The sequence below is a fragment of the Sphaerodactylus townsendi genome, linkage group LG10 (assembly GCF_021028975.2).
Source record: "Sphaerodactylus townsendi isolate TG3544 linkage group LG10, MPM_Stown_v2.3, whole genome shotgun sequence".
In the NCBI taxonomy this organism is placed as follows: domain Eukaryota; kingdom Metazoa; phylum Chordata; class Lepidosauria; order Squamata; family Sphaerodactylidae; genus Sphaerodactylus; species Sphaerodactylus townsendi.
Genome location: NC_059434.1, coordinates 85,114,193 through 85,127,740, shown reverse-complemented (window position 1 = coordinate 85,127,740; position 13,548 = coordinate 85,114,193). Strand labels below are relative to the sequence as shown.

The window sequence follows — 13,548 nt, the reverse complement described above, 5'->3', positions numbered from 1 at the left end:
GCAAGGCATGTGTGCGCGGCGCAATGCGCAAGGCAAGGCATGCGTATGGGTTTGGGCAATTGCTTCAAGGCGTGCGGTGTAGTGGTTAAGAGCAGGTGCACTCTAATCTCCCCTTGAGCTGTGGAGGCTTATCCGGTGAACCAGATTAGCTTGTGCACTCTAAAACATGCCAGCTGGGTGACCTTGGGCTACTCACAGCTCTTCGGAGCTCTCTCATCCCCACCCACCTCACAAGGTGTTTGTTGTGAGGGGTTGGGAAGGGAAAGGAGATTGTAAGCCCCTTTGAGTCTCTTCACAGGAGAGAAAGGGGCAGAGGTGGGATCCAACCAGTTCCAGAGAAGTGGTTACTAATTTTTTCTGAGTGCCAAGAAGGGGTTACTAAAGCAACTTCCCTGCCCAATAGGGACTGGAGGTGCGTGTGTGCAGCGGCGCCACTGTTTGAATCCCACCACCATCGGAACCTGTTATTAAAATGTTTGGATCCCACCGCTGGAAAGGGGGGGGATATAAATCCAAACTACTACTCCTCTTCCTAGTCTTCTTCCTCTTCCTCCTCCTCTCCAAATTCTGGCCTCGCGTAGCTTCTGTGATCTGACAAAATCAGGCTGTAGCAGGCCACCTTCTTCCCGTGCAAGACTAAAATATGTGCAAATTTGTCCGAATTTAGATTGCCTTCCTTCGGAGTAGACAAAACCCAGAATCAGGACTTGTATGAATACAAGACATGGTCATCTCTAAGAAGAAGAAGAGTTTGGATTTATATCCCCCTTTCTCTCCTGTAGGAGACTCAAAGGGGCTTACAATCTCCTTGCCCTTCCCCCCTCACAACAAACACCCTGTGAGGTGGGTGGGACTGAGAGAGCTCCGAGAAGCTGTGACTAGCCCAAGGTCACCCAGCTGGCGTGTGTGGGAGTGCCCAGGCTAATCTGAATTCCACAGATAAGCCTCCACAGCTCAGGCGGCAGAGCGGAGAATCAAACCCGGTTCCTCCAGATTAGGTACACGAGCTCTTAACCTCCTAGCCCATATATACTGATCTGGATCAGCATCTCAGACTCCTAGGGAGGGAGGCTGGTATGCGTTCTATACTTTAAAACTTACCAAAGTATTTGCTTCAGTAATACCCGGCGAGATGAGTCGGTCCGCTAGAGCATTTTACGGTCCTTGGAGCAGATGAAAGGGGAGCAAGAGATATAATTAGCTTGATGTCTTCTGGGGGGAGGTTTCTGCCAGGGCTGTATGTCATTATCGTCCCCGCTCACTACAAAAGGGCACCCAACAATGAGAAAGAGATGAGATACTTGGAGGGGGGGGGGAGTTAAAAGGTGTCGGCAAACAAATGGCTTTGTGCGCACATAGATGGTCTAATAAAGCCAGTTGAGAAGAAATTGGGGGTGGGGGAGGTTGATGCAGGAGCTTTTAAAAGTGCAGATCATAAGGAGACTCAGTTGCAAGTTCAGCTTCGGCGCGCCCCTGTTCCTTACCTAAGTCTAAGCTGCCCCCTTAGACTTATGAAATAATAATACAGGCCTACTTTGCAGGGTTGGTGGCAGGATTTCAAAATGGTAAAGATGGTGTGGAATGTTCGAGAGCCCTATAACAACGTTTTAAGCGCACGTTGAGGGCCCGGCCCTACGTTGAGGGCCCGGCCCCTGCACCAAAGTATTGGAAACACAGGTTCTGATCCTCAGCGGCCAATATAAGCCGCTCCAGTTCTCGGTTGGGGGGAAACGTGGGATATCAATAAAGCAAACAACAAATTGCTGAACTGTAGAAATGCTGCAAATTTCACCGTGGACATCTTTGACAGTTGAATATACCACGTTCGAAGGTGTCCACGTGATGTAGATCTATTAACGGTTCGTGCTGAACTGTGGCAAAATCACATCAAAATGGTTTGGGTTTGGATTTTTGCAAAATTGCATACAAAGATGCTTCTGATTCCTACGGATTGGTGGCTGTTAGTGTCGGAATTTGCAAGCGTCTGTCACAACCAGGGTTAGCGACCTATTTGTACAAAAACAAGATGTTGAGGTCACACTCTAGTGAACTGACCTATTGATTAGGCATCGGCCGTTATAGTAGCTATTTGTTACATGTACATGAGCACAAATACTATGGTACAGGGTACAAATACAGTTGAAATGAAAATGGGAAAAAAAGGTCACAAAGTTAATTTGCCCAGTTGGATCACGTGCCAGCTAAACCACGTAGCACCAAGCAGTATATAACACTATAGTATAGTTATCCCTTCCACATTGCAAGGTTTAGGGATGTGGCGGTACCGTGATTTGGAGATCCATGCAAAAAATTTTGACACACCCGCTCCTTCATACCAGAGAAGGTCTGAATTAAAAGAAAATTTTCTTTTCTTTCAACTTTTATTTAAAAATTGTGTATATTTATGGTATTAAATGATAAAATACATTGATATTATGCAATACTATACATATATTGTATGCATTTCTTTCTAAACTTTTTCTGTGTCGTCTGTGTGTTATCTGCGGCTTCCACAAACTCTCAAAAAATATTATATTATTATTATTTATTATATTTATAAACCGCCCTTCCCATTTAATTTCTTCTGCTGAGCTGTGATCTATCAAAACCATGATGGAGACAATCACAGTGCGGAAGGGATCACTGTATAGTGCCGGGGTCTGCAACCCACGGCTCTGGAGCCGCATGCGGCTCTTTCGTCCTTGTACTGCGGCTCCCTCTAGCCTCCCTCCTCCGGCCTCCGCCAAGGAGCCCGTCGGCCACAGAGGTGGAGAAGTTCTTCCTCGGGGCTTCGTTACCAAGTGGAGAAGACAGGAGGAAGCAGCTCCCACCCTACAATGGCAGGGGCCAGTCCCTCCCTCCCGAACCCCAGTGGCAACGGTGGCTGCTCCACTCTGAGCTGTTCACCCCCCCCGCCCAAGATCCAAACGGTGACTGACAGCTCAAGTCCCGCCTCCTATCCACCTTTCTTGCCCTCCATTGGTCCCTAACGCACAAGGGCCCGCCTGTTTTTTAGCCTTTCTATCAAAAACACTGGTGTAATTCTCACACCAATTCTATGGAAACAGAGACACGGCAACGTGGGGCTTTCTGGGAAACTAAGGTTTTCATTCACCTTTTTGCCGCTGCCTGGAAAGGGACTTTTTAAATTGGAAGTGCAAGTACCGGAATGCACAGAGGAGATAGCGGGGAGAATTAGAAAATAGGGGCGGGGGAATAGAGCGAGGGTGGAGGGAAAGCCAAGTAGAGCTTATAGGAGGCTTAGGAGGAACTCGCGCCTGCGCCAAAAAGCACCGGTGGCACATTTTCCCCTAACAGGCGGAGGTGGCGATTGAGGCGGAAGGGGGTGGGGCTTTATGCCTGTTTAGGGCTAGTCTGAAATGGGCCGAAAAGACTGGTGGAGCCGGCTTGGTCAGGGCCAATTGCAAGGAACGGTGGAAGTGACAGCAGGTACATAGTTGCTGCTACTGAGCCATCTGTTATAAAAGGGGTCCCTGTTGCACCGCCTGTTTTGCGCGTCTGTAGCACTTCATGGATTTCATAAGCAACACACTATAATTGTTCATACAAAGCGTAAAGGTAAAAAACAATATATACAGTGTTATCTTCATTTTAAATGTCAAAAAGTATTTGCGGCTCCAAGTGTTTTCTTTCCTGTGGAAAACGGGTCCAAATGGCTCTTTGGGTGTTAAAGGTTGTCGACCCGTGGTATAGTGTTTATTGTTTTCTCCACGTCATCCTCTCTTTAAGCTAGTAAACTTTTCATTAAGCTACTCTCAAGTATCTGGGTCTGCTGTTCACGTAAATCTACCAACATTGTAAATAAGGACGACTTAGATCAAAGAACTCACAGCTGATCAAATGTTGATTTTGGCAGCACTGCCCCCACAAGATAAGAATCTTTACCATGCAACTGAAGTAAAGCTATGGCAATCATAAGAACATAAGAACTAGCCTGCTGGATCAGACCAGAGTCCATCTAGTCCAGCACTCTGCCACTCACAGTGGCCCACCAGGTGCCTTTGGGAGCTCCAGTGCAGGATGTGAGAGCAATGGCCTTCTGCTGCTGCCTCTACTCCCAAGCACCTGGTCTGTTAAGGCATTTGCAATCTCAGATCAAGGAGGATCAAGGTTGGTAGCCATGGATCGACTTCTCCTCCATAAATCTGTCCAAGCCCCTTTTAAAGCTATCCAGGCTAGTGGCCATCACCACCTCCTGTGGCAGCATATTCGAAATCGTTTTGTGGCTCAAAATGGTTTGCGATACCCTGCCCTATTGGAACTCTGAAGCAGTGTTGTACTGAAAAGAAAATGGAGGAAGAACTGAGTTTTTTGCGCGCGCGCGCGCGCACACACACACACACACACACACCGGTGGCTCCTGGAACAAGGAATGAAACTGGAGGCTGGCAAAGGCAGGAGCCTGTGGGGCTCACCTTCCTGACTTGCTCTGCCACCCAGAAGGCGCGCAAATGGGGCAGTGGCGCGGTTGACGCAGCAGCATCCATGGGGGGGCAGCCCGGCATGCTATCTGCAGAGGGGCGGACTCTTCCTTTCCCAGAGAGCACCAGCCAGGCAGGACCAGGAGGGAAGGAGGAGGGGTGTGGGAGCGCCCCCCACATGATTAAATGGTTGCCGCCCGGGGACATTTGCCCCCATTTGCCCTCCTGGGTGGTATGCCCTTGCTCCAAAAGCAAGGCTTTTATTGAAACAGAGTATTTACAATTTGCTGATTACTGATGTGTGAATGATTTAACAGGTGATTTAATTGTCTATTTAAATCAATACCTGATGAGCAGAGTGTGTGTTGTGTGTGTGGATGTGTGTGTGTGGATGTACCCAAAAATCAGGAAAGAACACAGTGAAAAAATGCAGTAAAACAACTGGTTAAATACTGACATGTTGGTCAGCGAACTTTTCAACTAATTGTTAAAAAAATTGGGTTTGCTTGCGACGAACAGGCTGAACTGGCAGATATTCAGACACCTCTGCCGGAGTCAGTCAAGAATATGAATAACAATGCACAGCATTTATATAGTGTATTCAAATATTTAAGCCACTTCATTGCAGATGTGGAGGCTGCATGATTGAATTCTCCTCCGTACAAAAAATTCCACTGCAAAGCAGAAAACCAGCATGTCAGGAAGAAGGGCTTATACAAAATACATTAATAACCCGAAGTGTTATATATAATCTATTAATTATCTGTTTAAGCTCTGATCTTGTGTTAATTGTGTCGAGAAAAGGTTAAAAGGGGGGAAAGGAAAAATTAACGGATAACTATATTAAATAAGAAGCGTATAAATTGATACAAGGAGTTGTCTTTTAATACTATAGTAGTAGTAGTAGTATTTGGTAAGAAAAGTCTTAGAACATAATGATAGTAATTACATATTAGTGCTTTCTGTCATTAAATTCTTTTTAATAGAATCTTTTTATCACAAAAAAATTCCCTGTATAATATTTTGATCATGTTATGATATTATAAAACACTAGTGGGCCTGGACACGCGTTGCTGTGGCTCAGTCTGGTGAAGTGGAAAAGAAAGAAAAGGGGAAGCGAACGGTTTGAGCATGTGTCATTGCACAATGATTGCAAGGGAGGGGAGGGGCAAGGGGCCCCTCGGCTCCCCTCCCTCTCTCCCGTTTCCTTGCATGGCACCCCGCCTCGTCCCTCCCTAACATTCCCCTTCCTCTGCTAGGGTGGGTGGACCATGTCCAGGTGGCTGATCCTGTCCCTTTCACTCCCCTCCCTTGCAGGCGAATTACCTAGCTGAAAACACGCTGGGAGGCATGAGCTACGTTGTGTTCAAATTTCAGAGCGTTTGGTCCAGCAAACCCCCGAACCCTCCCTCACCTTCCCCTTCCTCCGCTAGGGTGGGTGGGCCATATGCAGATGGCGGGACCCATCCCTTTCACTCCAGATGGCAGCGGTTTTCAAGGAAGGCATGGTTGTTTCCCTTGTATCAGAGGGTGTTGCTTTGACGGCCAGCAGATGGCGCTGTTGCGGAACAGAACTGTGGTTCCAACTGTCACAGGTGTGGCATGTACACAATAACGGGCACAGTTGTGACATATACACAACAGGAGGTGTGGGAACAGTATGGAAACCTGGCCGCACGCAAAATTCAATGTTGTGTGAAAATTTCAAAGCAATTGGTCCAGTAGTTTGGGAGATTACCTGTCAGCAGAAAAATGCACTGATAGATTTTTATATATATAGATTATTTGACACAACTATTTTAACTCTCTTAATGTCCAAAATGTCTTAATGTCCAGAATTGTAGCTAAGATCCATCTTCTGCTTGTTTTTTTTCTTGATTTTCTTGTAATTACTGCTTCTCTGTGTGTTGTGAAGTTTCTGGTTTCCAGACCCACTACATTCATAATCTTCCATTTTATCACAGTTTTGATCCACTTCTTGTCTTTCCTGATCTTTCCACTGTGTTGCGCTACTGACACACATTTCTGCATGGGCACGAACATGGCAAAAGCATGATCTTGCCTAGATATTCTATCAGTGTGGCACTCCAGCACTGAGCATGAGGTTATAAGACACCCTGAAAAATTATCAATGCAACTATGTGCATTATTTATTGAGCTTATTTGTCGGGTTGCTTTAGCCATGTTCAGGAACTCATGTGCTTGTCAGGACACCAAACACCCAGGCTAATCTTATCTCATCAGATCTTGGAAGGTGAGCAAGGTCAGCACTGGTTAGTACTTGGATGGAAGACAGCCAAGGAAGTCCAGAGTTGCTACATAGAGGAAAGCAATGGCAAACCATGGTTGTATGTCTTTTGCTCTGATCTGGATGGCCCAGGTTAGCCTGATCTCGTTAGATCTTGGAAGCTAAGCAAGGTCAGCCCTGGTGAGTACTTGGATGGGACACCACCAAGGAAGTCCAGGGTTGATACATAGAGGAAAGCAAGGGCAAACCATGGTTGTATGTCTTTTGCTCTGATCTGGATGGCCCAGGTTAGCCTGATCTCATTAGATCTTGGAAGCTAAACAAGGTCAGCCCTGGTGTGTACTTGGATGGGACACCACCAAGGAAGTCCAGGGTTGCTACATAGAGGAAAGCAATGGCAAACCATGGTTGTATGTTTTTTGCTCTGATCTGGATGGCCCAGGTTAGCCTGATCTCAGATCTTGGGAGCTAAGCAAGGTCAGCCCTGGTGAGTACTTGGATGGGGCACCACCAAGGAAGTCCAGGGTTGCTACATAGAGGCAGACAAGGGCAAACCACCTCTGTCTCTTGCCATGAAAATCCTGCAGGGCTGCCATAAGTTGGATGTGGCTTGATGGCACACGGTTATCTTGCCCTAATCTCGATGGCTCAGGCTAGCCAGTGTGGTGTAGTGGTTAAGAGCAGGTGGATTCTAATCTGGAGAACCGGGGTTGATTCCCCACTCCTCCACCTGAGTGGCAGCGTCTTACCTGGTGAACCAGATGTGTTTCCGCACTCCTGCACTCCTGCTGGGTGACCTTGGGCTAGTCACAGTTCTCTCTGAACTCTCTCAGCCCCACCTACCTCACAAGGTGTCTGTTGTGGGGAGGAAGGGAAAGGAGCTTGTAAGCCACCTTGAGTCTCCTTACAGGAGAGAAAGGTAGGATATAAATACAAACTACTACTACTAGGTAGGAAAGGTAGGATATAAATACAAACCCTACTACTCCTCGTCCTCATCTTCCTCCTCCTCCTCCTTGTCAGAGCTTGGAAGCTAAGGAGGGCTGGCCTGCTAAGTACTCAGATGGAGGACCACCAAGAAAGTCCACGGTTGCTCAACAGAAGCAGGGAATGGCATACAACATCTCTCTGCCTTTTGCCCTGACCTGTATGGCCCAGACTAGCCTGATCTCCTGAAGTCTCAGCAACTAAAGGGGGTCAGCTCTGCTTCCTACTTGCATGGGAGACCACCAAGGAAGGCCAGGGTCATGACTCAAAGTCAGGCAATGGCAAACCACCTCTGAACATTTCTTGCCTTCAAAACCCTGAGCGGGCGCCATATGTCAACTGTGACTAGACACCACTTTCTGTTACCAGAGTCAGAAGGAAGTTATTTTTAGGAGGCTGTTCACTTCTAACAGCGGTTATGTAAGCAAATCTCAAAGAAGACACCCTTTGGGATGAGAATTCCCCCTCGCATTTGAGCAGCAGTGGCGTAGGAGGTTAAGAGCTTGTGTATCTAATCTGGAGGAACCGGGTTTGATTCCCAGCTCTGCCACCTGAGCTGTGGAGGCTGATCTGGGGAATTCAGATTAGCCTGTGCACTCCCACACACGCCAGCTGGGTGACCTTGGGCTAGTCACAGCTTCTTGGAGCTCTCTCAGCCCCACCCACCTCACAGGGTGTTTGTTGTGAGGGGGGAAGGGCAAGGAGATTGTCAGCCCCTTTGAGTCTCCTGCAGGAGAGAAAGGGGGGGATATAAATCCAAACTCCTCCTCCTCCTCCTCCTCCTCCTCCTCCTCCTCTTCTTCTTCTTCTACCCCAAAACACCATGAAGAAATTTATGACGCAAATGTTTATGACGCAAGGTTGATACTTATGACGCAAGTGTTGATTTTTAAAACGATTTAACTAGAGATGTATTGATTATTGGACATTTTTTATTGGGCTTATCATATGCGATGTGTTTTTGATCTCCGCCCTGAGCTCGGCTTGCCTGTATAAGGCGGGGTATAAATCTAAATTAAACTAAACTTAAAAAAGAAACCTGCCAGGTCACTAAACCGCTAGAAAAATGAGGGAGGGGGAAGGGCAAGAGACCACCAAAAGAACAGCATCAATAGGCTACCTCAGGCGGGAAAGATCGATTCGAACCCCCCACCAGAAGTCATTATTTAGATCACCAAGCAGAAAGCCTTCATTTACAATCATTGATTTTAATCCATTTTTCCTCAGGTACCTCTGTTATTTTCCAAAGAAAGCCGCACCGCGATCTGTTGATATAATCATTAAAAACTTGTTGATTTACAACCGTGCCGAGTTTCTCTGTGGCTTCAATATAGGGTCTCCCCCCCCCCTCTCCTAACCAAGCGAAGCATACTATGAAAATATGCATTTATTTGACCAATTATAGATTTTTTTTCCCTCCCAGAATTTTATGCACAGCACATTTTTGTTGACTGTTTTTTTTTTAAAAAAAAAACAGAGAATGGTGAACCACTTATTGTTGAAAATAGCTCTGTCCCCAACTGGCAAGAGAGAAAATATTGAATTCTACAGAAGGCTATAATACAAAAAAGAAAAAGGGTTGAGAAATTGGCCTCTGAAGAGCTTTGGAAAACATGCTTAGTTCTCCTCCTCCTTCAATGTTGTCCAGGCCTAGCACTGCCACCTATACTTGGGAAACTCCTAGAGCAGTGGTGGCGAACCTATGGCACGGGTGCCAGAGGTGGCACTCAGAGCCCTCTCTGTGGGCACACACAAATAGAGTCACCCCCACACACATCTAGGCTGGCCTGGGCCATTGGGCTCGAATATTAGCATTAAACCTAAGACCTAGTTTTGGTGAAGCAGTGTAGGTAACCCTGTTAAGCGCTGTTAAACCCCACTGATTTTCATGTGAAGAACTAAAATGCAATCCTTTACCTGGGAGTAAGCTCGGTTGCTGGCCATGGGGCTTGCTTCTGAGTAAGCCCTCCTAGGGTCGTGATTCACCTGTTGGAAGAGTTGCACAGTTGCTTCAAAGCAAAACCACCGACTACCACCAAACTTACTCCCGAGTAACGCATGCCTCAGAGCCAACCGTTTTTTCTAAACTAAAATCTCAGTATTCGGGTTACATTGCCATGTTGGCACTTTGTGATAAATAAATGGGTTTTGAGTTGCAATTTGGGCACTCGGTCTCGAAAGGGTTCGCCATCATTGTCCTACAGGCTGGTAGGTGAATCCTGAGGAGGAATGGGTTTGGGGAGGGACTCAAGAGAGGTGTGGTGAATAAGAAGAGTTTGAATTTATACCCTGCTTTTCTCAACAATAAGGAGTCTCAAAGCAGCTTACAAACTCCTTTCCTTCCTCTCCCTACAAGACACTTTGTGAGGTAGGTGGACCTGAGAGATTTCTGAGGAAACTGGGACTAGCCCTAGGTCCGAGTAGGAAAAAAGTTTGGATTTATACCCTGCTTTTCTCGACCGCAAGGAGTCTCAAAGCAGTTTACAAAACTCCTTCCCTTCCTCTCTCCATAATGGAAGCCTTGAGGTAGGTGGGGCTAAGAGAGTTCTGAGAGAACTTTGACTGGCCCAAGGCCACCTACCCTGTTTCCCCGGATACAAGACATCCCCTGAAAGTAAGACGTAGTAGAGGTTTTGCCGAAGTGCAAAATAGAAGGCATCCCCTGAAAGTAAGACGTAGCAAAGTTTTTGTTTGGAAGCATGCCCGACAAACAGAACATAGAAAAATAAGACATCCCCTGAAAATTTATTTATTTATTTATGTTATTAGGCTTTTATACCGCCCCATCCCCGAAGGGCTCTGGGCGGTGTACAGCATATAAAAATAACAATATAAAATAATTAAACATTTAAAAGCAGCGATAAAACTAGAAATTTAATTTACACAATAATCTCAGTAAATAGAGCTATAATTAGAAATATGTGATTGGCGCCCAGCATTCCAGATTTAAAATTCCCTCTCCCCTAAAAAGGGAGGCATGGCGAGTCTCGTTAGATGGTAGTGACCTAGGTGTCAGGGCCACGGGGGGGAGGGGGCACCATTAGCGGCCGGTTCCTCCAAAGGCCCGGCGGAACAGCTCCATCTTACAGGCCCTGCAGAACTCACCAAGGTCCCGCAAATAAGACATAGCACATCTTTGGGAGCGAAAATTAATATATTTTCGGGGAAACACGGCAGTAGGCTTCATGTGGGGGAGCCAGGAAACAAATTTCAGTTCACCAGATTAGAGCCCAACCTTCTTAACCACTGTACCGTGCTTCCTCTGATATCATAGAGTCTATCCTCCAGAATTTCAGGAGATCGCCAGACTATCCACATCCCATGTCATCCATATATTGACTGAGGAGCTGTATTTTTTCAAGCAAAGTTTCTGCTTTCTACAGGTATGAACGTGATGGAGAGTTCCCCTTATGAACCCTTCGTGAGAGGCTTTGACTATGTCCGGCTGGCTTCCATTACTGCAGGTACGGGCTTTCCATGCAAGCATTTCTGGCTCCGGTTTGCTCCCCTCTGCACTTCTAGGCATTCCTTTCAACCTGGGAGGGGGCGGGGGGTTTCACAAAGATGGACTTCAATTTGTGCAAGAATTGAAAACCTTCTAGTAGCTGCCAGTAAAACTGAGGGAATACTGTTTACAGGAATGCCACTCAAGGATGATGCTGTGTGGTGGGGACGAGGGCTAAAAGACTTGTTTGGTCAACGGACCTGTCAGACACATCTATGATTAGTCTCTCCCATTTTGCCCCTCCACTAGCTCTCACAGTGGGGTGACAAGAGAACCCAGTATGAATAGGGGAACAGAAACCAAAAAACTGACTGCAGCCGCTGACATCACAGCACCAGAAACTGACCTGGCTGGTTCTGGTCCAAAATTTGGGGAAGAAATTACTTGCGTTAGTCTTCCAACAGGGCACATTTGGTTCCCAGCACACATACCTACCTTTAACTTGACTTCTGAATACCCCCGGGGCGCTAAATCACATTGGTTTTCCTGTTCAGGTTCGGAGAATGATGTGACGCAGGTGAACCGCTGTCTGGATGCGGCCAAGGCTTGCAATGTGGACGAGATGTGCCAGCGCCTCCGGACAGAGTACGTCTCCTTCTGCATCCGGCGCTTGCCCCGGGCAGACACTTGCAACCGCTCCAAGTGCCACAAGGCCTTGCGGAAGTTCTTTGACCGCGTGCCCCCTGAATACACGCACGAGCTCCTCTTCTGCCCCTGTGACGACACGGCCTGTGCTGAGCGGCGCCGGCAGACCATCGTGCCAGCTTGCTCATATGAAGCCAAGGAGAAACCCAACTGCCTGGCCCCGCTGGATGCCTGCCGGGGGAACTACGTTTGCAGGTAGTGGCCATTTCTTTCACCTGTGGAGGTCTGGAAACAGTGGCTGTAATCAGGGGTTGTGGCAAACCATGGGACTGGATGGCTGGGAAATTCTGGTGATTTGGGGTGGGGCTTGGGAGGGGAGGGACCTTGGTGGGGTTTAAGCCATGGAATCCACCCTCTGAGACTTCACTTTTCTTCAGAGAATTGATCCCTGTTGGCCAGAGATGGGTTGTAATATGGGAGATTTCCAGGTCTCACGTGGAGGCTGGCAACCCTACCAAGCAGGCTTCCTAAACTCTCATGTTTTTAAAGAGCTTGGGCCCCCAACTGAACATTCTAGTAGCTTCGAATGCCAACTGACTATTCGGGTAGCTTGGAACCCCAACTGAACATTCCAGTAGCTTGGGATGCCAACTGAACATTCTAGTAGCTTGGAACCCCAACTGAACATTCTAGTAGCTTGGGACACCAACTGACTATTCGGGTAGCTTGGAACCCCAACTGAACATTCTAGTAGCTTGGGACCCCAACTGAATATTCAGGTAGCTTGGAACCCCAACTGAATATTCTAGTGCTTGGGACCCCAACTGAATATTCAGGTAGCTTGGGCCCCCAACTGACTATTCGGGTAGCTTGGAACCCCAACTGAACATTCTAGTAGCTTGGGACCCCAACTGAATATTCAGGTAGCTTGGAACCCCAACTGAATATTCTAGTGCTTGGGACCCCAACTGAATATTCAGGTAGCTTGGGCCCCCAACTGAATATTCGGGTAACTTGGAACCCCAACTGAATATTCTAGTAGCTTGGGATGCCAACTGAACATTCTAGTAGCTTGGAACCCCAACTGAATATTCAGGTAGCTTGGAACCCCAACTGAATATTCTAGTAGCTTGGGACACCAACTGAACATTTGGGTAGCTTGGAACCCCAACTAAACATTCTAGTAGCTTCGAATGCCAACTGACTATTCGGGTAGCTTGGAACCCCAACTGAACATTCCAGTAGCTTGGGACCCCAACTGAACATTCTAGTAGCTTGGAATGCCAACTGACTATTCGGGTAGCTTGGAACCCCAACTGAACATTCCAGTAGCTTGGGATGCCAACTGAACATTCTAGTACTTGGAACCCCAACTGAACATTCTAGTAGCTTGGGACACCAACTGACTATTCGGGTAGCTTGGAACCCCAACTGAACATTCTAGTAGCTTGGGACCCCAACTGAATATTCAGGTAGCTTGGAACCCCAACTGAATATTCTAGTGCTTGGGACCCCAACTGAATATTCAGGTAGCTTGGGCCCCCAACTGAATATTCGGGTAACTTGGAACCCCAACTGAATATTCTAGTAGCTTGGGCCCCCAACTGAACATTCTAGTAGCTTCTGACACCAACTGAACATTCTTGTAGCTTGGGACACCAACTGAACATTCTAGTAGCTTGGGACACCAACTGAACATTTGGGTAGCTTGGAACCCCAACTAAACATTCTAGTGCTTGGGACCCCAACTGAATATTCAGGTAGCTTGGAACCCCAACTGA

The 13,548-nt window shown here is 47.2% G+C and overlaps 1 protein-coding gene across 1 annotated transcript in view; it reads left to right on the top strand.

Annotated features, from left to right (window-relative positions):
• The window catches only part of GFRA4 (GDNF family receptor alpha 4), a 157,804-nt gene that overhangs the window by 123,351 nt on the left and 20,905 nt on the right, over positions 1-13,548 (top strand). The window contains exons 3-4 of the mRNA XM_048510065.1: positions 11,061-11,141; positions 11,677-12,022. Coding sequence (XP_048366022.1) covers positions 11,061-11,141; positions 11,677-12,022 — 427 coding nt within the window. The remainder of the gene's footprint in view (positions 1-11,060; positions 11,142-11,676; positions 12,023-13,548) is intronic.